Source organism: Lasioglossum baleicum, chromosome 5, assembly GCF_051020765.1.
Source record: "Lasioglossum baleicum chromosome 5, iyLasBale1, whole genome shotgun sequence".
Classification (NCBI taxonomy): Eukaryota; Metazoa; Arthropoda; class Insecta; order Hymenoptera; family Halictidae; genus Lasioglossum; species Lasioglossum baleicum.
In genome coordinates, this window is record NC_134933.1 from 1,494,005 (window position 1) to 1,519,152 (window position 25,148).

Below are 25,148 nucleotides of genomic sequence, written 5' to 3' on the forward strand. Positions count from 1 at the left end.
TAGATTTCGGTAACTTATATACATATTGAAAATTTCATCGAAAAAAAACATTTAAAGATAATCACGTAAGGGCGAAATGCCCTGGCAAGGCTGAAAATCTGCGACTTTCACCCTTAAGCTTCGATTTTTAAACGTATGTAGCTCATTGCAATGTTGACCATTTAAGTTACCGAAATCTATAAAACGCATTTTTTAAATTATCGCTACAGGTCCAGATAAAAAAGTTGACAAAACATAATTTTTTTAATTTTGTATGATTCTTACCAATTGCAATCTTAATACATTTTTGTTTACTTATTCTCTAGCGAACTAATTGTGCAAGTTTAACGAATTTTCTCAACGTTAAAAAACGTTCTTACCATAATCTCCCGATTTTTCCCATATTCTATCGAAAGTTCTTTGATTTTGAATCGAGTTAGGTCAAATTTACCCACTGTGTGGCGCGGCGCAGCGTTGGCTGGCAGTGGAGTGAGTAGGCCCTGGACTTCGATTAGATAGGCGACCCAGGACTTCGATTGAAAAATTACTGTACGACTGAATATTTTCATAATTTTTCACTGCGTAATCAACTTTTTAAAATTTGCTGATTTGACATTGAAACCTAACAAAAGCCTGTTCGGCTGTACCTTTAATCACGGATCTGTGAAAGATTTAAACGTCTGTTTTCTCTTTCCCGCGGCAGGCTGTAACTTGAAGATCTTCAACAACCAGGAGTTCGCGGCGCTGTTGTCGCAGTCGGTGTCTCAGGGTTTCGAGGCAGTGTACCAGTTGACCCGGATGTGTACGATTAGGATGAGCTTTGTGAAGGGTTGGGGCGCGGCGTACCGGCGGCAAACCGTCACATCCACGCCCTGTTGGATCGAGTTGCATTTAAACGGCCCGCTGCAATGGTTGGACAGGGTGCTGACGCAGATGGGTTCGCCGCGTCTGCCCTGTTCCTCGATGTCATAAGATTGTACATTTCCCTCCTTCCTGGACATGAGACAACAAAGAGACGATTCGCGTGCCACCCTCTCGACGGCCAACGTGTCATCATCATCGTTGATTGGTTTCCTTTCCACCGCGAATTAGACGCCACTTCCCATTCGAATTCAACCGCGATCGTGTTGGAGCCACGGTGGCACCTCGAAGAACGAAAAGAAGACGCGACGAGAATAAAGAACTGAATATGGTTTCTAAACGGTTCCGCCATTACGGGAAGGAATGGTATGTAAATAACGAGTCACGCGTTTAGAGGAACACGAAGAACACGTTCACCGGTGAAACCGACAGTGTCTCGCTCGTAGTACGCCAACGTGGTTTTAACGTTTCACGGTCATGAATCTGATTTTAGACGAACAAAAGGGGACGGACAACAAAGTATTTGTACTTTAAACAGAATTTACGCGTGTAAGCGACGCGGTAAATCAGAGAAAGAGAGTGAGAAAGCGAGAGAGAGACAGAGAGTGAGAATGAGAGAGTGCATGAGAGAGAGAAAGAGCTCAGCCTTCGCATATTTTTATCGCTTGTTAAGCCAACGCACTCCGGTCTTACAGTATACGTGAACTCTTACAAGGTAAATACATAATATTGCGTTACTCGTGTCTACGATCCGCTAAACAGAGAGCACCCTCTGCGAAGCGGACGAACGTGTACTCCCATTGCACAACCTCCAACTGATACACCGGTCCGTTCGGAGTTTTCGTCAATGTTTTCCCTACGAATAAACCAACCGCGGAATCCATTTCTCTCGTACGGTAACAATAAGAGTTGATAATACAGTGTTCAATACGTGTGTAACTGTTCGACGCGCTCGTTTCGTTAAATGGTCACGTCTTGAAAGGTCAGAACAGTCGAAACATCAACTGCAAACAGTTTCAACTCTGGAGCTGTTCGAACCTCGAATTGTACCAGTGATTTTCACTTGGATATCGTTTTATGCATCATTTCTACACGGATCATCTTGCTACTGCAAACTTTTTTGAACATCTTTTCGATGCGCTCATTGAAAATTGTGAATATCAACGCAGATATTTTTATAGAAGTGTTTCGTTTCTTTCTCTTGTAAGATGTATTTCTTCGAAGCGTGATTTAGTAAACGAAACAATGCGTAGATTTGTATCTGTGCGTTTATACATTTATATGCGTAGGAGTATAGCCAATGTGTTATCACGTTCCTCGCCAGCATTCATTTCAGCAACAACCTCTGAAAGAAAGATATTATCACAGAAATGTTCTTAATGTAAAATACGAAATCGTGGTTCTCACGCATGTGTGACGCTGGTAGCGAACGTGTTGAGCGGTTACTATTGCTGTTGGAAATATTTGGTACAGTTCAAAGTTGAAATTGGTTCGTGCAGCTCTTCGGGTCGAGGACTAAAGATTGGAGGATCAAGGATTTGAAGGAAGGAAAGGAAAATAGCTACGTACTAAGGTGTCTTATCGGGAGTAACTGATATTCTTATTAAGCGTAAGCGTTGTATCTCTTGACATTGGTAGAAGTACCGAGCGCTCGAAATCTGTGGTAGACAGTAATATTTACACGACACACCATGCGACGTAAGCCGACGCGAGAACGCGGGAAAATTATATACGTATATCTATCGCGTGTCTAGAGATTCATGCAGCGCATGGTAAACATTACGATGCACATTTTCGTGTTGATGTTAACTAGCGAGCCGTTCGTTAGCCGAGAATCGTTGTACAAGTGTTTGGCTCAGTGTACAACAGCCTTGGGGGCACGGATTGCCCTCTGAGGCAGGCAGTTCCAACCTATTCCCCTCCGACAAGTGCAAGGTCCCCCACCATCGAACCACTTTACAATGTATGCGTGTGCATCGCGTAGTGCGTCATGCGTCGCGCGGCACGCTGCTCTCGTGGTGGGAGCTCCCTACTACTACTTATACATCATTACGATGAAATCTAACGAGGAGACCTCGCGTATCGAGAACGCCGGATCGCAACGAGTTTTTGTGTGGACATAGCTTACGCACCCTCATGAACTATGCAATTGGTTTTAGCCGTCAACGCGAACCCGTTTTCGAGAAAATCGATTTTGAAATGTCTCGGCAATGTGTCGGCATTTTTTATAAATATATTTTTTTCACTTTCTTTTTTATTTTTCTAGTGATCTTCAATGTCTCAAATTTCAATTTAAACTCTTCGATTTCAACTTCAATTTTTCAATTTCAACTTCGTCTTCAATTTCCATTTCAACTCTTCTGTTTCAACTTCAATTTCGACCTCAATTTCAACATCTTCTATTTCAACTTCAATTTGAACTCTTCAATTTTTCAAATTTCAACTTCAATTTTTCAATTTCATCTTCGACTTCAATTTCCATTTCAACTTCAACTCGTCAATTTCAACTTCAATTTTTATTATTTTTATAGTGATTTAATTGCAATTGTTATTTTTATTACACTTTTTATGTCAATTCCACACGCGTTCTTCTGATAAAGCTAGGTTTAACTTTGAAAAATTTGAAAAATTGAAGTTGAGATGGAAGAGTTGAAATTGAAAAATTGAAGTTAAAATGGAAATTGCGGTTGAAATTTTTGAAAAATTGAAGTTGAGATCGAAGAGTTGAAGTTGAAGTCGAAGTTGAAATCGAACAGTTGAAGTTGAAATACAAGTGTAGAAATTGAAATTGGCGTTGAAATTTAAAGAATTGAAGTTGAGATCGAAGAGCTGAAATAGAATTCGAAATCGAAGTTGAAATAAAAGAGTTGAAGTTGAAATACAAGAGTAGAAATTGAACTTGAAATTGACGTTGAAATCGAAATTTGAAAAATTGAAGATTTGAAATTGAAGAATTGAAGTTGAAATCGAAGAGTTGAAATGGAATTGAAGTCGAGTTGAAATATAGAAGAGTTGAAATGGAAATTGAAGACGAAGTTGAAATGGAAAAATTGAAGTTGGAATCGAAGAGTTGAAATTGATGTTGAAATTAAAATTTGGAAAATTGAAAAGCACGTAGAAAAATAAAAAAAAAGTGAAACGGGGCACGAACTCCGACCAGTGATGGTAGGTAAGGCGCTTTTTTCGCGCATGCGCGAGTTTCGTCAGGACCGTATCTACGTCCGAAGTTTGTGGGGAACTGTGGCGGCTTTGGCGCTGCCCTACGGCAGGGTCCAAAAATTAGCGGGGCGGCTAAGGTACCCTATCTTCGTACATGACTGAGGCCGTCTGAGGTTAGAATAGTTGCGCATGCGCGAAAAAAGCGCCTTACCTACCATCACTGACTCCGACCAATCTCGTGGTAGACATTTGCTCAACCCGCTCGGCCACTGACCGCTGTGACAAGAGATTTTCACTCATGGAATATAACACACATGTCGCATTTCAAAATCGATTTTCTCGAAAACTGGTTCGCGTTGGCGGCTAAAACCAATTGGATAGTTCATGAGAATTGCGTCAGCTATGTCCACATAAAAACTCGTTGCGATCCGGCGTTCTCGATACGCGAGACAGTGTCGCCAGGTCGAGAAAATCCTCTGATGACCAGTTCAGTTTACGGCACGGGCAGTGATGGGATTGTTGGCGCTTTTCACGCGCACGCGCGACGACTCTAGCCTCAGTCAAGTACGAAGATCGGGTACCTTGGTCGCCCTGCTAATTTCCCGCCATATAGTCTCCCACTACTTTCCCCCTAGTAGTTCCCCACTTTCGGACGTAGACGTAGACACGGCCCTGACGAAACTCGCGCATGCGTGCGAAAAGCGCCAACAATCCCATCACTGGGCACGGGCACCGTGGTCTATGGTCTTAGTGGGGGACGTTGGAGTGTGCGCATGGTGCTGGAATGGGATAGTGGAAGGGGAAAAGGAGGAGAGTAAAGGTGAGCGCATACTAGATGGTCGCGGGAAGGCCGCGGGAAGGCCAAAGCCGCCGATGGACGTCCATGCGGCAAGGGAGCAGGGCTACCTGCTGTGCGTGGCAGAAAAAAAGGTCTCCGTGGGCTCCCCACCTCTTTTAGGGAAAGGGACCTTTCTTTCAAGGGAGCCCTGCTCCCTGCTGTGGAGCCGTCGGCCCGCTAGAGATTTCTTCCCGCGTGGACGTCCATCGGCGGCTTTGGGCGTCCATCGGCGGCTTTGGCCTTCCCGCGGCCTTCCCGCGACCATCTAGTATGCGCTCACCTTAATTGATGACCGTTCGGTCATCAACTGGCGACACTGACGCGAGGTCTCCTCGTAAGAGTGGGAGAAGAATCTGAGCGGGGAAGGTGCCTCGAAAAGCCCCGGGGCTTCTCGTTGGAACTGCATGCTCCAGGGCAAGCGCTGGCCCCTCGGGGCGCTAAGAGAAACAAAGCCACGCCCACTATTCAGCGGCGGTGGATGCGAAACTCGGGTGTTTTCTTTCTGCGTGCCGTCGTTCGCTCGGGAACTGCCCCGGTGGGCAATCCAGGCTGCTCCCAAGGGCGAATGGCCATTGCCTGGCGCGCAGGGACGGTCGATTCGATCGCGCATCGAATCGTCTCGCGAGATTTTCGAGGAGATTGTTCGTGGAATGACGAGAAACGCGACAGGACAGAATGCGAAGCTTGGAGAAAATTACGGGTAGCGAAACGAGGAAAAGCAATGGTCTGGCCTTTTTGAACATGAGAATATGCTTTCGCACGAGTCGAGTGTAATCGATTGATTCTGTAACGCATTGAATTTCATTTACGAATTGTTTGAGAATCGTGTAGCCGAAACGTTTTTTGTATTTTTAGCGCAGATTTTATAAAGCCTATTTCGTATTCGAGACGAACCGAAAAAGAAGAAGAGTTAAACGGGGGGTGGGGCGTCTTTCACGTAGAACGTACGAAAGGAACAATTTGGGGGGGGGGGTCGAGTTTTAACGCGTTTTTATTACATTATGAGATATATATATTAGTACCGAACGTACGGAACAGTCTTTGCACCAAGTGCATGGATTCAGTTATCTTTTTTCTTTTTCATTTTGTAACGAATAAAATTTTTAAAGATAACATTGATACGACTTCTATGGAGTCTTTACGTGTACGATACGGGGGCCAATCGCACGCACAGTTTGCGAGATTCGATCTCGACGAGAAAACGTCAAACGTTTCAGAGAAACCGGTTCCTCTTTATATATACAAAAATATACACGTGTATACACGTACAATTTGTATGTGCGAGAAAAAAAACAAAGCAAACACAAAGAAAATATGTATGTACACGTGTATACGCAAAGATATATATTATATATTTTTTGTCAATATCGTTTGTAACGTTTCATTTTTACGCTGTTTGTAACGAATTCGTTTTTAAATATGAAAGACTTGAAAGCAGTAAACAAAACACAGCAACGCGCCGCGGCTGGATGCGAGCTAATTCAGTTTCGCAACGCTGATAGATCCGTGCGAATCGCACCGAAGACGAAAAGCAAAGGCAAACGCGAAAACGGGTTGCGATTAGTTGCCGCGGAAACGAGATCTATTTTTCTAACGGCGTCTCGAGCGATAGAGACCGAAGGATCAACTAATCCGGCGATTCGTTGGACATCTTTCGACGCGTTTTTATGTATGCGACACGCATTCGATCGTTTGTTCGTTTTATATTCTGTTTTTTTTCCCTTTGATATTTAAGAACGTACATAACTTTTTTTATACCATAGAGCACGCAAACGAACGCGGTGCCGCGTGCACACTAAACAGTGACGACGACGACGATTCGTGAATTTGCCAGCCGACCGATTTTTACTAAATCGACGTTGTATCGCCGGTCTGTTTTCAGAAGAAGCGATTCGACATACACCGCGTCACAGATTGCCGATTTGTAGATTTTATTCATTGCAGAAACCTAGCTACTTTCGAGCGATTTTGACAATTTCATGGCAGCCTTGGCTAGAGTTCTTTAAACTCTTATGTACCAATTTTGTTTTACATATTTTTCTGAACCTACTTGTGTGTTCGAAAGATCCACGGTGGTCTTCTCTACTGGACGTCTTATTGGATAAATAATTTTAAACGACTGCCGGAAAGTGAGAGGTTTCGAACCTTCTTGTTCAAAATCCACGTTGATCCTTTTTACCGAATGTCCTATTGGATAAATCATTTCAACCGACTGTTAGAAGATTAGAATTTTTCAAACTACTTGTTCGAGATCCATGTTGATTCTCTTTACTGGACATTTTACGAGGTAAATCATTTAAATTGGCTGTTAGAAACACAGGATTTCGATGAAATGTAACATTCGGTCAAAATGGAAATGGTTAAACTGTTAACACTGAGTAAAAATTTTTTTAATCTCTCCTAGAAAATGTGGAAATACATTAGGAATTTTTGACACGCTCGTAAGTAACAGAATCGTTTAACAATTTCTTTGAAGAACCATCCTTACGATTTTAGCAAAATAAAATATTTCAGCTGGTTCGTTTTTGCCCGTTTAAGTTGGAAATCTGCGATCTAATAGTCATCCCCTATAATCATTTCAGACTGACGCTATTTGGGTACTCGAACTGGAGTGGAAAGCAATTCTGACTTTTGATGTGTCTCGAGTCTTTTCTTCTTGAAAACAGACTGTGGAACATTCAATTGTATAATTGCAGGCGACGGTATGGCTAGGTAGCAAACCGATTGAGCTCGTAAAAGAGGTCCACGAATCGCATCCTAACATTTTCATCCACTAAAATAATTAATAAGGCATCCGATCACTGATCAACACTAGGTTTACAAAGCACTAAAAGTAACTATTTTACTTTTTACGAGAGAATGAAGGAAATAAATTGCGTCTAGCGGACTAAGATTGGTTCAGTGGCTGCACCCGCAATTTTTATTGATATTGTGTGGAAAACAATGGTTTTAGGTTGAAAGATAACCCCCTAAAAGTATAAGGATGATATCAGGGTAAATACCCTTAACTGTATCATTTTTTTTCTCGGTTGTTAAAGAAGATATTCGGATAAAAAACAAGGAAAATACTCGAACTTACCTCCTTCATATCATACATTTTTTTCACCATTGTGATCAAATTATTAAGGGTAGAAAAAAATCATTTACTTTTTTAGGGGTGGGAATTGCAAGCAACCCTTCGAGTGACCACTTCCAAAAAATTCAAGAACAATGTTCTGTTGCTTATCTAACATATAAAAAAGTTTCAAGATGGTCGGTTTGGTGGAACATAGTTAAATATTGAAAAACAAATGGGAGAGAGAAATTACGTCATTATAATGGCATAATGTACAGTTCAGTGTTTCTTACGACTCTAATTAATAATTCTTATCAGGATATTAAGTCCCTTCTTGATCAATTATTTCTTTTTAAACGCGACGCATAACATTACATAAGTAGTACATAGTTTTATATCTGGTTATATTATACATGTATACAGGATGTCTCAGACCACCCGTACCACCCATTTAAAATCTAGAAAATAGGTTATTTTCAAAAATTCAAAGTGTTTCTTTTATAAATCAGATGCTCTGTATCAAATGATGATATTTTTACCTACCGGTTCCGGCCGGAAATAGGTGATTGAGACCGGAAGTTACATTTTTCAAATGGAACATGGTATTTTTTATTACGGATTCGGATTCTATGCGAAAAAACAAGAAACTTTTGTCTGAAACATTTTTTCAAGAAATGTCATTTTATGTCCTTTATGTAACCTTCAAAATTATTCTTGGCGAAATAATGTTTTCACTATCTGTGTAATATAGCCCAATTTTTTTATGCAAGCAATGAACTTTAATCAATAAAATATTCTCCACTTTGTTCGATGATCTTTTGCCATCTTTCTGGCATCTTTTTGGCTTATGCCAAGAGCAGATAGTGACGTAATTTCATTTGTTTTTCAATATTTAACTATGTTCCACCAATCCGACCATCTTGAAACTTTTTTATATGTTAGATAAGCAACAGAACATTGTTCTTGAATTTTTTGGAAGTGGTCACTCGAAGGGTTGCTTGCAATTCCCACCCCTAAAAAAGTAAATGATTTTTTTCTACCCTTAATAATTTGATCACAATGGTGAAAAAAATGTATGATATGAAGGAGGTAAGTTCGAGTATTTTCGTTTTTTTTAATCCGAATATCTTAATTGACAACCGAGAAAAAAAACGATACAGTTAAGGGTATTTACCTTCATATCATCCTTATACGAAGGGCTAGCGATTTAACACATTACTGACCGGTGATTATTGCATAATTTTTAAAAATCTATGGTACGTGACTAAACACTTTTTAATGGTACCTTCAATAGCAACAGCAATTTTCATTGTGAACTAACAAGTCACCCTTAACAACGTCATCTAATAGTTTCATTTAAGATTGCAGTGTGAAAGAAAATTTCTATGCTTTCTTTTGGTAGAGCAGAATTATTGATAATCCTATTAATAGGCTTCCGGTAGGTAAAGTGTTAAAATTTTAGGGGGTTATCTTTCAACCTAAAACCATTGTTTTCCACACAATATCAATAAAAATTGTGGGTGGTGCCGCTGGACGAATCTTAGTCCGCTAGACCCAAAGGGAATAATTCTGAATAATTCCTCATGGATCGTCTTCACAATCTCAATATCGTAAATCTATATAAATAAACATCAAATGCTGTTCGTTGGTAAGCGCATCACTTGAGAACGGCTGAACCGATTTGGCTAATTTTTTTTTGTAAATGTTCGTTGTAGTTCGAATTAAGTTTTTAGATTTAAAAAAATTGGAAAAGTTGCCCGGAAACATGAAAATTCGGGAAAAACTAAAAGTGCTTTTAGAATCATATTTCAATACTACAAAAGAAACGAACGTTGTAGCTTTTAATCAATATTTCAATAGAACGTCGCAGCTTTTAATCAATATTTCAATAGTTAAAAATATTAGAACGCGTCCTGCAAACCTAGTGTTAAAAATGATTAATCTAAAATATTTGAAACAGTATCAACAATTTCAATTAAATCCACCCGTAATGTTGCTCAAAGGGTTGCCACCTCTCAGTACCGCCGTCTACACGTCAAGTCACCTATCACACACCAGACACATGATCTTCCAACTCCGTAATAAGCTTATCTCACAGAAATCTATGCACTGGATACGAATCAGTAAATTCTGAAAAATTGTTCAGTGTATCGAAATCTGTAAGATTCGAAGAGTTGGAAGTGGATCAATTCAGAGGACGTAGATGGGAGGACAAGCTCGGACAGTGGCGAGGGATGTGTATGCCAGAGAGAGAGAGAGAGAGAGAGAGAGAGAGAGAGAGAGAGAGAGAGAGAGAGAGAGAGAGCACGAGACTCGGGAAGGAACGATGTACTCTATTGTCGTCTTGATAGCATAATCGTGTAGCATAGGGGTGCGTTTCCGGTGTTTCACTGCGCCAGGATAAAAAAGGAGAACGAGCGCCATATCGTCGGGCGGCTCGAGAGCAACCCTCGCAGTAGCATAATCGGAGAGGAGATTCCTCTTTGCCATAATCGACAGAAGCCACTGTTTTTTTCGACAATGTTGCTAGACGCGTCGATCAAAGTTCTCGTGTGCGATTGTTCGGGAACGGTTCTCTCGAGGTACACGCGCGGAAACGTACTGTCCGCTTGTCGAACGATCATCACAACCACTTGCCTCCTTGCCAGACTGCCACTAATTAAGCAAGACGCGAGCAACGGGGGAGCCAAAGAAATCGCTGGTTCTCAGTCTGTGTTTCTTTGATTGCCGCACGGTTGCTCGTTCCACGTTACCATAATAATGTTAAACACAGATTCTCTCCATCCGCGTCGGCGAAAGAGCGAAAACCGGTCCTCTATCTGGGAGAACGCGCTCCGTTCGCCAAAAGTATCGTTTAAGTGTAGCATTTGCCAAAGTTTCTTTTAAGTACAAGAGTATACCGATTAGCTGCGGGTAGGCAATCCGAAACGGACGTCGCATTCGTGGAAAATCTCGGTGGTGTTGCTTCTATTTTTCTTTTTTTGGGGTATCCGTTACCGTTTTATTTTTTCTTATCCTTTCCTCTCCTTCTTTTTTTTGTTGACTCTGTCGTCCGTTCATTGATACTGTCGTTACGTTTTCCTTCTTCTCCTTTCTTTTCTTTTTTATTTTTTAGATACATTGTTTTAACAGCCGAATGTCTGTCGAATCGAGCGGTCCGACGATTATCAATTCTTTCATTCTCTATAGCTACTTATACGTATACGTACCGCATATATCTTTACCTTGTGTGCGAATTAGCCGCGCGCATGCAGAGTAACGTCGACCGGAGATGGATGGACCGACCAGCTTCTCAGAAACTCCGATATTTTTTTACAAGACGAGATGAAACGTGAAAATTGATTCCGCGCGACGGCACGCGCGCGCTCGATGAAGGTTCGTCGTCGATCTCGCGTCGACGTTCCCCTGGCGTGGGCGAAAGACCTCTTCTGAGAATACGAGACGAAATCGAGAGCTTGAAAGGGAACGAGTGCGGGAGAAAATAGACGAGACGTTACGACAAGAGATATCGAGTGTGAGACTGTATAATAATTATAAATAAATGTACACATTAAGTCCAATAAAAATTGATTCTACCGCTCTTCGTCGATCGACCGTGAGTAACTCTAACGAACATGCTTCGTGCTAACTCGCATTCTAATGCGCGTAAGCCTTTTCTGCAAGGAGCATTAAGATCTTGGTGCAACAACCGGGCGAGTACATTTTTAAACGACATTCTGCTTGTTCGAGTTTTACATTATTGCTGATTTCTTAAATTACAATCATTGTTTCAGGGTTTTGTACCAGGGTATTTAATTGAATCGCGGATTCCCTTGCATTTGGAAATGTTCTAGTTACCATAGAGTGTTCCACGCGAAATGTTGTAAGATATTCTGAGAAATTATGATCAGAAAGGATAGAGATTTCCTAGGGTTGCAACCTACACTTTCAAATAAAAGCTGTTAGGTTTGACAATACAGAAATCAATATACCATATTGTATTAAAAAAGATTGGGGATTTTACCCTCTTCAGTCCTTAATGTCTTAAGTTTCTAGATGATAGTTCCTCTGATCATGATCTTGCAGAATATCTTTGAACAGTTTACACACAACACTCTGTATGGTTCTACTGAATTCAACCTTCGCTAAACCTATCATTAAAAATCGATATTTGCATAAATATTCGCCGCGTGGTGATAATAAGTAAGACACCCTCTTGTTAGGCTATCGCTATAGTGGTAGTATTATATATTCATAAACTTACAAGGGAACATATTCGAGTCTCATCGATTTTTACAAAACCTCTGTGAAAGATAATTCTTAAAAAACACCGTCCACATCGAAGATATACTAATAACCTTTAAAGGGGTTGAAAACATTTTATACGAAATGTTTAACTACCCTTGTAAGCTTCTCATAATACTTAGTTTTATCCTCGACAACTTGTTCACAGCTGAACGCATTGGAGAAATGAGCATTCCTGAATCTTCCCCGATAATAGCCTAAGGCCTAAAAGGACACCGCCGTGACTAGAGTGGGGAACGAGGGATCAGGACGAAAATAAAAGAACTGAAAAGATCGTGTGGTTTGATGTGGTAAAAGATTGTATGATTGACTACGACAAAAACGATTACAATCCATGGTAGGATACAGCGTCGCGACTATATCCCGTGGCACAGTCTCGCAGCAACAATTAGCAGGACCCAAACGATTGTAGCGTTATTCTTAAAACGAATGTGTACAAGTCACCAACCATTGGCGGGTCCCTGAATCTCATCCATCCTCTCTACAAATGCGCAGACAAAATTTCGTCGACCGCTTCCGCTCTTTGAGCGGAATTCTCAGGCGAGAATTCTTCTCAAACAATGTGAGACAATCGACGACTCGCATGGCTCAATGGGAGCTTCGTTATCACATTTCGAGTTGCCCATCTTGATTACCCCAATCTCTTTGGCATACCGATGACGATCCTTTCTTCTCATGTGCACCGATGTGCCACACTCGTCAATATTCTTGGTTTCACCTCAGTCTCGGTTTTCGACTAACATCGATTACAACTAGTACGGTGTCGAGTGAACGAATAAACAATGATTTCGGGATGACAAAATTGCAAACGAAGTCAGCGGTGGGCGTGGACGTTTCTCTATGTGACGACGGGCTTCCGTTGTGTGTCTGTGTGTTTGTATGTGTGCCGCGTGCGATATTTGAATCCTGTGAACCATGTTTAGTTGCGTTCCTCTTCTCCTCTTCCTATGTGGAATTGTTGCTGCCGAGTCGGATAGGACTGTTACAGCCGGCGACGAGGCTTCGAGGACAGCATCTTCTTCACGGAGAACATGCTCATGGACAGGCCCACTGTGGCGAGCACGAATGCCGATTTAGGCACGTTGCGCTCCGCTGCGTTTCTACGAAGCGCAGTGTGTACGGCTCCCTGAAAAATTATAAACAATTAATCAGAATTCAACAACACAGTGGCCGAAATAATGATAGGTTCACTAGCCACATCGGCTGGTTTACTGCTTCCACTTTTATTTTCGTTTTCGGAAATGCACTATGGCGCATTAATTTTTATTTCGCAATGATGTGTTCCACACATTGTGTAAGCAGTCAGTCGACTATCAACAGTATTAGTGTAAAGATGTACCTGTTTCAAAAATTCTTTGAAAATTATCGAGTACGAGAAACGAAATAATCTTAGGTTCACGGAGAAATATTTAAAAATTACTATTGATAGAGCAATTTTTTGAACGTTTTTCTGTGGTAAGTACACCGATTTATGAAGTTTAAGAATTATAAAAAATATTTCATGTTCGTTTAATATTATTAGAGCACAATGACACGGGGAAATCGTTAAATGATAACGAAAAGGCTCAAATTATTGCTTTCTACAATATGAGTCTCTCTAACACAGAAATTGCAAGAAGGTTGAAAAGCTCATTAAATGTCGTAAACAATTTTTTAAAATTAAAAGAAAAATACGGCAGTAAAAAATCGGTGGTAATTGTTTAGAAAGAGGGTCTCCTCTCAGATTTTCATCATCTTGGAATATGTTGTCAATAACATGGTAACATGTATGTTTTCCTATACATGTTACCGCCGCTCGATTTTAGTTTTCGAGATATTCGCAAAAAACTATCGCTAATACTGTATTGAATTTTTCGTATTCCTGCACGCTCTGCAGCAACGTAAGACTGTCCCGGCGCGGCGTTTGTTTACATTTTGCTTCTAAACTCCAAACACGCTACAGAGATGAGAGAGAAAACAGGGTCTCACTCTGGCCATACATATGTAGGGTGTGCTTTCAATTTTGAAAGATTACTCCTACATTTTCGTATGCGTGGTCGCCCTCCGCCCCCACTACCTAACCCTAACTAATTCTGATCGCATAATCTTTTCATTCTATGTATACATATAGCCGTCATACAGAATTTGAACTAGTAATGGAAAAATCATGAGATCAGAATTAATTAGGGTTAGGTGGTGGGGGCGGAGAGGGCCGGCCTGACGACCACGCATACGAAAATCCAGAAGCACCGTATATATGTATGACTAGAATGACACTGCGTTTTCTTTCTCATCTCCACAGCGTGTTTAGAAGCAAAATGTAAACAAACGCCGTGTCGGGACAGGCTTACGTTGCTGCGGAGCGTGCAGTAATACGAAAAATTCAATACTGTATAAGCGATAGTCTTTTGCGAATATCTCGAAAACTAAAATCGAGCGGCGGTAACATGTATAGGAAAAAGTTGTCCAAAATGTAGAAATCTATAACATATTTAAATTTCATAAAAATCTGAGAGGAGACCCTCTTTCTAAACAATTACCAAAATTTGTAATTGACATTAATTAACATTGTGTTATTCAATTGAGCTGTGTATTTTGTTAATTTTATTAGATCGAATAAATAATAATAAGTAAAATCAAAAATACTGCATTAAACACAGCATTATGTCAACAAATTGAAGTGAACTTATCATAATTTCGGCCACTGTAACAACAAACAACCATTTTTTTTTAGAATTTTTGCATACGATTAAGAGGGAAAATGAGCCAGGAATCGCTAATTCCATTTTCCCAATTACCCTCTTGACGAAGGTGGAGATTTGATAGTTTATATACAAAATGTTTTATTATAATATGATGTGAAGGCATATTAGCAGTTCAGGGATAATTTTTTTTCCGCCTCGTGTGGCTATATTCTCCGTAAGTGATTCGTGTTCGAACTATATATAATTGGAATTTCAATTGCAGACTCTAGTGATTACGATCTGCGATGCAACATCTGCGCATAGAATTTCAGAAATTGTAACAGCGATGCGTCGCAAAATTTGAGGCGCCACTTGGTGACATACATATAAACAGAACGTTACACAACACGCTAGCCAGGGCCGTGACAATTGTGTTGCCGCGCTGCGGAGTGCCCTCTACGTTGTGCTTTCGGAAAAATTCTATTTTCCCGTGAAGGTACGCTCTAATTTTATAACAAACTTTGAAACTTTTCCAACTGGCGCCACCTGCAGGTGTCTCGTATATAGGTACGACACTGTGAGATTGTTGCAGAACAAGGTTGTTGTACCTGATGAAACGATAATCGGAGAGCGTAGAGGGTGGCAGGAGTCAGATACATCTCTACAACGGCTTTGGCTCCGTACTCTGAAAACGAAAAGACCACTGATTATGCATTTGTTACATAAAGGTCGGGTTTCGAATTTAAAAGCGAAGGACAGGCAACATTGGAAAGCATCCAGTCGGAAAAATAAATTAAACAATCATTTGTCAATTAATTTTAGGGTCACACATTTTCAGGGATGGCGGGGAATGGTATAAGTAAGTCCTTCGTATAATTGTTCATTATCAGCATTTATATGGACTTAATTAGAATGTTCAGACTCGCAAGGAGGGAGTTAATAAATTATCACAGAATACAGTTGAGTGCAACTCTCTCTCTCTCCTGCCGACTTAACTCACCCCCTCCACTGGAAAGGTTCAGTGTAGTCAGTATGATTACAATGCATTCGCTAATGCACATTGTAAATAATCGGCAATTGCGTGACCCGAATCGCTCGAGTTCATTCAAGAATTGCATTCCTTTATACTCGTGAATCAAACGTATGCGTAAATCGATTTTTTATTCCTCTCGCGATATATGACGTTCATTGTAAATGTTGCTTTGAAAGCAATGTCCTCTAAACATTTAAATCACGCTGATAATCGAGTAAAAAATTCGAAAGATTAAAATTTTTCATTTATTTTTTACGCTGCCGTTGTTTTAATTCTAATAAATTGTTAATTTTTAAATGAACAGAGTGAGGTGAGCGTAACAAATCTCATCGCGCCGGGATTTTTCTAAAGTTTCTGACTGCATTCTACATTTTAGAAGATCCAATATCTTTATGTAACCTCGAGAGATATATCGGCTAGATAGAACACTCAGAAAAACACTTCGGTTCATGTTACAGGTCCGCGCGTCAATTTTCAAATTACTGCTTTACGAGAGTGGGGTCAATGTATGGAGAGCACGTAAACCTAAAGGGCCTCGCGTTTCTCTGCATGTAGACTTAGGTTTATCTCGACCAAGACGATCGATTGCTAGCGCTATCGTTCCTTAAATACGATAAATGGATTATTTTCGGATTATTTTACAGTTCACCACGTATATGGTCTTCTACTGAAATCCGGAAGATATAATACTACAACCGAATTATCCTACCATACATTTGTTTACAATTGAAGAATGCTAATACGTCTTACAATTAGCTAGTGGTAAACAACGTCTAATAATAAGGAATGCTCAACACTCAACAGACAAATATATGCAGGGCCTAGGAGCATCGTGTTACGGCCCTGCCACGGGGTGCAAAAATCGGTCGATTAATGCATAAAAAAACGCAAAACCTACGATTGTCTCGGTTGAATGATTAAAGAAAGAAATCTGATATTTCTTTGGAAAGAAAGCTAGAAGTGTTATCGGATAGTAAACCATAACACCGACTGACTGCGTAAATACGTGCCTTTATCGGAGCGAACACACCGCGTCTCGCGTCAAACACGTAAAAATAGCAAAACGTATTTAACACTGTCACTACCATTGTGGCAACCACTCGACTATTTCAATACTATGGAAATTCGATACGATCAAATGATATTATATGTAATTTCCTGTTATCCGGTGAGAGGATGCGTGGTTAAGATAACCTAAAAGCCGCGCAACTTGCGACGTTTCTAGAATCTTGGTTTTGACGAGACGAAATAATAGCAGGAAAGATGTCTATGTTGAAAGTAATTCAAATAATGTTAGTAACTGTGCTGAATCACTGCAAAAAATTGAAGGATCTCTCTTTGCTTGTCTGGTTTACAGAAACTATTTACATAAATGTAAAAGAAGATGTTAGATGTTAGTGTTTAGAGTGGCCAGTTCATTATAAAACTACTGTAGTTGCGTTTAAGAGAGGGAAAATAGAATAGTTAAAGTTAATTTAGTGATAAATGTGGACTGGAGCAATGAACGTACCGTCTTGTGCGAAACTTGCCGATGAAAGACAATCACCGAAGGCGCGCGTTCCTTCGTTCCTCGTTGTTTTCTCACCACTGTTCGATTCTCCAATTTTGGCTGCTTTCTTGATTATGCCACGCCACCTTCGAATGGCTGAGTGAACTATGCGCTCAAATCATTGTGCATAGTCACCGACGAGATACTGTTAAAGACTGCCAGCCTTACGGGAGTTGGCGGGACTCGAATTTTTCGGTGTTCTCTTACGCCCTCTAGGATATATTCTGACTGGAGTGAGAAACAGGAGGCCAACGACGGCATTTCGTCGGTGCAGAAGACACTGTATTGGTATCGTGTTAGCAACGCGCCCGCGCGCTACACTCACCAGCGTACCTTTACTATATCCGTGTGCGCTGCTTGTGCGCTTGTGCCAGCCACAATCTATTTTTAGAACTTGCCATGTTGCCATGCTTTACGGCTTACGGAAACGAAACTGAAATTCGACTGTCGAGCCGTCGAGCGTATGAATCGCAATCTGGAGCTAGACTTCGGGTCCCCGTGCAGCGAGGATTTTTTTTTTATTTTTTTTTTCATTACTTTTTTAATTACATTTTTTAACCTTCCAAAAAATTAAAAATGTTAAAACTATGTTCAAAATATGTATTCATTTTAAATAGAAACGTTTTGTTACTGTCATAATTGCATTAATAAAAATTGGTATATGATCGAGAACAGTTTGATGGTATTTATTTGGACTGATTGGAGAATACGAAAATGCAGGAAGTATTTTTTAGTTTATGAAACAATTTGTAGATTTATTAGTTGTCAAACAAATAATAAAATAAATTGTAGAATATATATAAATTGATTTTATACTAGCATACACAAGTTTATTTGATGTTCTGTCTTCCTAAAATAAAAAAACACAGTCATAACTATAATTATAATAGAATTTCATAAAATATTGAGGTTATTGCAAACTCATCTTTTTTCGCGATGATGCTCTAATTTTATTGCTTCTCTCGAATGTCCATTTCCTTCCGAGACAGTGCGTTTCTAAGTGTAAATAAAAAATGTTGATATAAAATGTATCATAATTAAACTACAATTATTCTAATAACGTAGAATGTAGTACATATTAAGTTTTAATTACCAGGATTTTCTTCTTCGACGTTAAGCACCCTTTACTGCTTCTCGTAATTTACGTATATGGACATTAGGGTGGACCTTATTTTTCGACCATGAAATTTTTTTGTCCCGTAAACCAGAATTGTAACAAATGTTGAGAAAATGATCTGGAAAAATTTTGGGGCCGATTGGATCATGGGAAAATGAGGCGCAGCAAATTTGAAAATTTTGAATTTTTTAAATCTTTACATAAATAGACGTTATGATATATCGTTGAATTTGTCTTTTTTCTCTTTAAGAATCCGTATGTAGCATAAACAGTTGTTGATAGAAAAAACATCCGTGACTTTGAAAACTTGAAATAATTACTTTGAAAAAAAATTTTTTCTCTGATACTATATCCACTATATCCACCTCCTTATATACTACAACTTTTGTTTGAAGAGTTTTTTTATATATACATAACTGACAGAGATATTAAGGGGCGTAATTTGCACTATTCGGTAGCTATTTTCATAGCTACATGCTGCCGAATAATGAAAATTACGCCTCGTAATCGAAAAAATAGGACTTTTGAGGCAGATAGCGCCCTAGATCGATGTTTTATCTAGCGTTTTTGACTAGTGAAAAACCCCGTGTTTGTATTATCGAGAAATGAGTAAATGAATATCTTGCAATCCTGGAAGTCTCTCTACTACCTTGACTAAATTCATTAATACGCTCCAATCTACAAAAGAAAAACAGTTAAAATATCGGAAAAAGAAGTTATTATGAATAATAACTAGACTGACTGAAACATAGACTGAAGGTGGTCAATGATACCGCTGAACGGGGCGTTAAACTAATGGAGGATCATATTAAAATTTTATATAGAAACAAAGTGGAGAAATAATATATACTATACAAACTGTGATGGAATATCGACAGCAGTATCCTGACGCCACAAAACAGATTTGTCAAAGGATTTTTAAATATTTTTTAATATAGAGAGAGAAACACCTGATCAATCCCTACATGCGATTAATTGCATTTTTAAGAGGCATTGAAGACAGCTTATTAACTGAGAGTTATTAAAGTTTTCATTTTCCTCAGAGTCAGTAAGTTCTTTATTTTTCTCGGAGTCATTAAGTTTTCCATTTTTCTTGGAGTTATTCAATTTTTCATTTTCCTCAGTGTCGTCAAGTTTTTTCATATAGTCCAGTCGGCAGGTCGAAAAAAGGCGTCTACCTGGAAAGTATTCCGAACTTAATGAAATTTTGACACGTCATTTAGGGGTACTCTGGGGTGTCGAATCTCAGTTTTCGACCTCAAGGACCCTGTGCTAACTTGGGGAGGGGGAAAAAACCACTACTTTTATTACCTTGTTTTGGTTTTTCGCCTATCGGGCTCGAGTCGGGTACACGATACATCAGACACATCGGGAAGCTTATGACTAGACTGCGGATTTTATGCATGTATGACAAAAATGTACACGTTCAATTTAAAGCAGTGGACATGTTAAAAATATTTAAGGACATCAACGTATTAGTTTCAGCTTAATAGGATAATTAAAAGAAGAATACAATTTATATTTGGCTCATGTGCCGTGCAATCAATGCAAACATTTTTTATTTTGCATAAAGATCCGCAGTGTACTCATGACTCACCTTTGTCGGGCGGCTTCTAAAACAATAGAACAAGATCGCGCGAACGAGTTATCGCGATACCCGAGAATCAACTGTGCGTTCTTATGAAATAGATAATAATAATAATGGTACGTATTTCTTTCATAACTTGTCCATAATGTGATTTTTATATAAGTACATTAGGTATATTCGGCAGACATGTGCATGATCGTTATTTGTATTAAAATTTGAAATAATGCACGTTTCACGTGAAAAAATTATAAGAAAATATTTACAACGTGGTATGTAATAAGTTATGATAACTTTTCAGTGGGTGATGTTTTTATTAACTGTTAAGTAACCTACTTAACTATCATTAATCTTACACAAATTCTTAAAAGATAATATATAGTATACAATATAAAATAAAATAGAAATTAACTTAAAATAAAATCATATAAAATAAAAAACTAGAGGGTTATTGTTGCTCGCTCGCTTCGCTCGCTCGCGAGTAGGGTTGTTTTTGCTCGCTCGCTTTGCTCGCTCGCGGATAGGACTGCTCTTGCGAAAGGGTTAGTGGTACGCATGGCTAGTAGTACCTATAGCTATTAATGTTTTTTTTTATTTGGTGTGTGACTCTCCACGAGCCACACAAAGAACTTCCCGATTCGTTAGTTGCAGTATATTATTATCATTATTAAGTGTACGTTTTAAGAAGATTATACGTTTTGAGGGAAATTCAATAGTTTTCTACTTATCAAAATGTTTGCTATATGGCGTCACATTAAACCAACATTGTATGCTCGTTGCTCGCTTGGTTCCTTGTTATAGCATACTAATGTTGCAAAATAAATTGTCTTAATTAGTTTTTCGCAAACGATACAACTCCTCATTATCCGGGTTTGCAGTAGTGATCTTGGTTTTCTTCGATACTGTTAATTTAAATTGTCCCAAAATATATAAACTGCGCTCAATTTTGAAACTCTGCTCAGTGCTACATACAATATTTGTAAAGTTCGCCTTTCTGATTTTTTAAAATCCAAACATACTTTCTCGTATGTTTGTCCCTGACTTTTATGAATCGTAATCGCTTCAGCAGGAACCACTGGAAATTGACTACGTGTGATTTGATATTTTTCCTCACTCGACATATTTACTTGATTCGATATTTTAATTATTGGTGTAAAATTTTGATCAATATTTGTGCATTTTTCATATAATCACGATAACGAGTTCTTACTTTCACTCCTACTCTGGCCAATTGAAAATCTAACCACAATATAGACGGAATTTTAGTATTTTCTTGAAAAGTAATAAATTTTAATATTCCGCATGTGTGCTCCATTAATCAATCCGTTTTCAACATCAATGTTATTAATAATTATCATATAGTTTATATTAATTTTCAATTTAATCTCAGTTAATAATTCGTTTTGAACTGATTGTTTTTTTAAAGATTGTAATATAAATTTTTTTTTGTACTTTCATCGATATTCTTTGAAAATGTATTCTCGCGAGTAGAGATGATTAACTCACTCTTGCATTGGGATAATTTTCGATTATTGTAAGCGGAAACATCATCGTAAGGTACAAAAAAAAATTTTAAAAAAATTTTTTTTTTTTAATTTTAAAGAAATCGAAAAAAATTTTGTTGTGTAATTACTTAGTAATTAAACACGAAATATAATACGTATAATGTTTATATTTATATTTCGTTTTTAATTATTGCCATACTTTACCATATTGTAATCTTCTAGGTGTATTGTATAACTTCCGTAAAGACATTTTAATGATATTATCGATACATATCTAAGTTCATTCGGAGAAAATTCGTTAAAAAGCTAGAAATATTGTCTTTTAAGTTTTTCACATGAAAAGTGCATTATTCAAGCTTTAATACAAATAAAGAGCAGGCACGCGTTTGGCGAATATACCTAATGTAGTTATAAAAAAACCAAGTATATTAAAAATCACGTTATAAGTAAAGAAAGAAAACCATTATTACCATTATGTATGTCATAAGAACGCAGAGTATTTGAATCTCGGATAACGCAATAACTCGTCCGCCCGAACTTGTTCGATTCTTTTCGTACCCGCCCGACGAATTCGAAGTCGAATCGAAGGGCCGCCGCCGGACTTTCTGCGACCCGACCCGACTCGAACCCGAACATCGAGCGGCCCGCACATCCCTAAATTATTTATAATTATAAATATATTATATTAAATGACCTATATTATAATAACCTATATTAGGTAATTATTATCACACTTTAAATAAGTAAATATGGCTCAAATTATGCCGTATTTAGGCTCATTTTAATTAGAAGGATCTCACAAATACGTTGGTAATTCCGTAAAAAAGATTGAAAAATAAAAAACTTTCCTATGTGCATTGATGTAATCGGTACGCAGCCTTTTGAACTGTGTCGGCTGCCTCGTTCCTCAGTCCCTCTTTGTCGTTTACGAGCTGTCGTAAAAAAAGTTCTGGTACATATGTTGATAGTCTAAAAATATGATCAATGCTATTTTTCAATTTCTCTAAAAAACCTGCATTTGTCGAATTTTTGCGTGTTTTTCACTTTGTGTAATTAACATTTTGAACCAAAAAATCGGGAAAAAATCTCAAATATCAATTTCAATTAAATGCAATTATATGATTAAATTAATGCAAGTAAATGGGGAAAATGGACCGAAAATTGAATGGCACAACGGCTGTTTAAATAATTCGAAGGACTATCTCGTCCGGCTAGGCCCTTCATTCCAAATTGTAATATTCCAATATTCCAATATCATTTTAAATATATTCAAGTACTATTTAAAACTATTAATGAGTTTTAACAACAAAATATTTTAAATAGAAAACTAAATTTTGACATATAAGATAAGATTATAGCAAGCTTGCTATAAATGTCGAAAACTCGAGTCTGGCCAGAGACATTCAATTTTCAGGAAACACTATTCTATGATGACGAACGGAGAAAAGGGAAGTGAAGCTCGGGGGCTTCGGTCGCCGTGGAGTGGAGTGAAACATTGTAACATGATACGGGTCGGGTCGGGTATATCGGTGTGAGACTACTAATCAAACAACAAAGCTTAATTATTTATCATTATTTTTTTATAGGATTTTACTTAACATATTTGGTGAATTTTGTTTCTTTTTATGATAATGATACCAAAATTATATAATTCCGATGATATTTGCTTATGCAATGAGCGACGCAAGTTTCGGACACAAAGAAGGACAGCGTCGGGAAAAAAAGAGACGCGGAGAGTCCTTATTCTTTTAAGATTTCGACTTCGACTTCGTCTGCTAGCTCTTCGTCTCGTCGCACAATGTACTCATAAATGAATCATGTTTCAGGAAGTGGTTCAGTTCAGAATGAAATAAAATAATGTTACACGCACTTTTTAAATAGCGTCATATATGGTGCAAGAAATATTCGTATAGAGTCAAATAGAATTATTTTTTTAGATATCATCGTACGAAATACTGCCTCTAAAGAACATTGTATGGATAGGAGCCGTCGAAAATTAGTTTAATTAGTTAATACTTTTATCTTGTTACTACCTCTACTTTAATAATTGCAGTCAATAATGCTGTCGAGCATTACAAGTATGGGATAAATAAGTAAAAAAATTAATTTTCTGTTTCCTACTAAGGATCTTAATAAGAACGATTGAATTTTGTCATTACACAACATAACAAAATATTTTTTAAGAATCATTATTTTATATATAACGCAATAATGTTCAAATTACTTTTAAATTCCAATACATTTGTAGAATATTACGTAGTAATTACTTCCATTTTTCCTACATCTATAAACTATCGATTATATTGTAAACAATTATTACAATGGTGATAATAAGGAAAATAAGAATGCAATAAGAGAATTATATATAGTATTATAAGGCAATTACAGAATAGGTAATGTCAGCATTCTACTATATCATTCTTCTTCAACTTGACGAATATCGCGTCGATTGTGGAACTTTTACCGCTGTGGTATATCAGATCACTGTAACTTTCCCGTTATCCCCGCGCCCACTCGCGCCCACTTACCGGTCCCGCGGAATAACACAGGGGCTGGCAGTCTTTAATAGTATCTCGTCGGTGGCATAGTGAACTTATCAGGCGTTGGTAAAAAACGGAAAAGAACCACCGACTCAAGTGGATGCCGTTTGTGTACTAACGCTGTTTCTGTAAAAGAAAGAGCATACCTGATATTTAAGCGAACATTACTGGTTATACGCAGAATGCAAGGTAAAAATAACTTATATTGTTAGGATTTTGATTTATTTCAGATCTACAAAGGCTATTGCCACTGAAAACAATATTTTATTTCATTTCACTTTCTTAACACTAAACCTGGTACCACCAGAGATTACCACGAGGAGTGAAATGACCCATTTTAGATTTTTTATTTGACAATTATTGAAATTGAAAAGGTGATTTCATGGGAATTTATAATATATATTAGGAACCGTCCCAGATAAACGAACGGAGCCACCTTAGATAAGTTCACATAGTTGTTTACAGTGATCATAACTCCGTCAAAAATTGCTGTATCGATATCGTTAAACAAATGTTTGAAAGCCTGAAACGTCTAGTTTCAGATGCTCTGTTTCAAATGGTTGCTAAATACATATATTGGTTTTTTACAAAGTTATAGCGAGACGAAGACAACATTGACGGTTAACTGTGCAACTTTGGAACATCACACGGGGAGAAACAAATTTTTTTGATAAATCGCGTTAATATCATTTGGAAGGGCTATCTTTCCCGTGTAAATTGTGTGGTTGTTGAATATTGCGCGATTTTTTTTATTCGAGTTATTCAACATTGAAGTAAATATAGGCTTTTTAACTTTAACTGGCTCCAGAAAGCGACAATGTTATCGTAGAATCTTGTGCAAAAAAGCAATAGAAAGAGCGTTTCTTTCTCTTCAAGGCACTCCTTTTGTTTTTTCAATTTCATTAACATTTCGATATACCAGGTATTTCTAAAAATATGCTTAAAAAATGCACAATTTCCATTTTTCCTTTGACTCGCTG

General features: G+C 38.2%; 2 protein-coding genes across 2 annotated transcripts in view; one reads left to right on the top strand and one right to left on the bottom strand.

The window, feature by feature from the left end:
* The window catches only part of Smox (Smad on X), a 46,394-nt gene extending 30,596 nt beyond the window's left edge, over positions 1 to 15,798 (top strand). Inside the window, exon 6 of the mRNA XM_076424578.1 lies at positions 683 to 15,798. Within this exon, the coding sequence (XP_076280693.1) occupies positions 683 to 951 (269 nt within the window). The 3' untranslated portion in view covers positions 952 to 15,798. The remainder of the gene's footprint in view (positions 1 to 682) is intronic.
* On the bottom strand, positions 10,964 to 24,504 carry LOC143208957 (uncharacterized). The gene is made up of 4 exons (XM_076423970.1): positions 24,463 to 24,504; positions 17,383 to 17,533; positions 15,448 to 15,524; positions 10,964 to 13,302 (listed from the first exon to the last, which is right to left on the bottom strand). The coding sequence occupies exons 1-4, from the start codon at positions 24,502 to 24,504 to the stop codon at positions 13,159 to 13,161; spliced, it is 414 nt and encodes a 137-aa protein (XP_076280085.1). The 3' UTR covers positions 10,964 to 13,158.
* Positions 24,505 to 25,148: the final 644 nt, after the last annotated feature.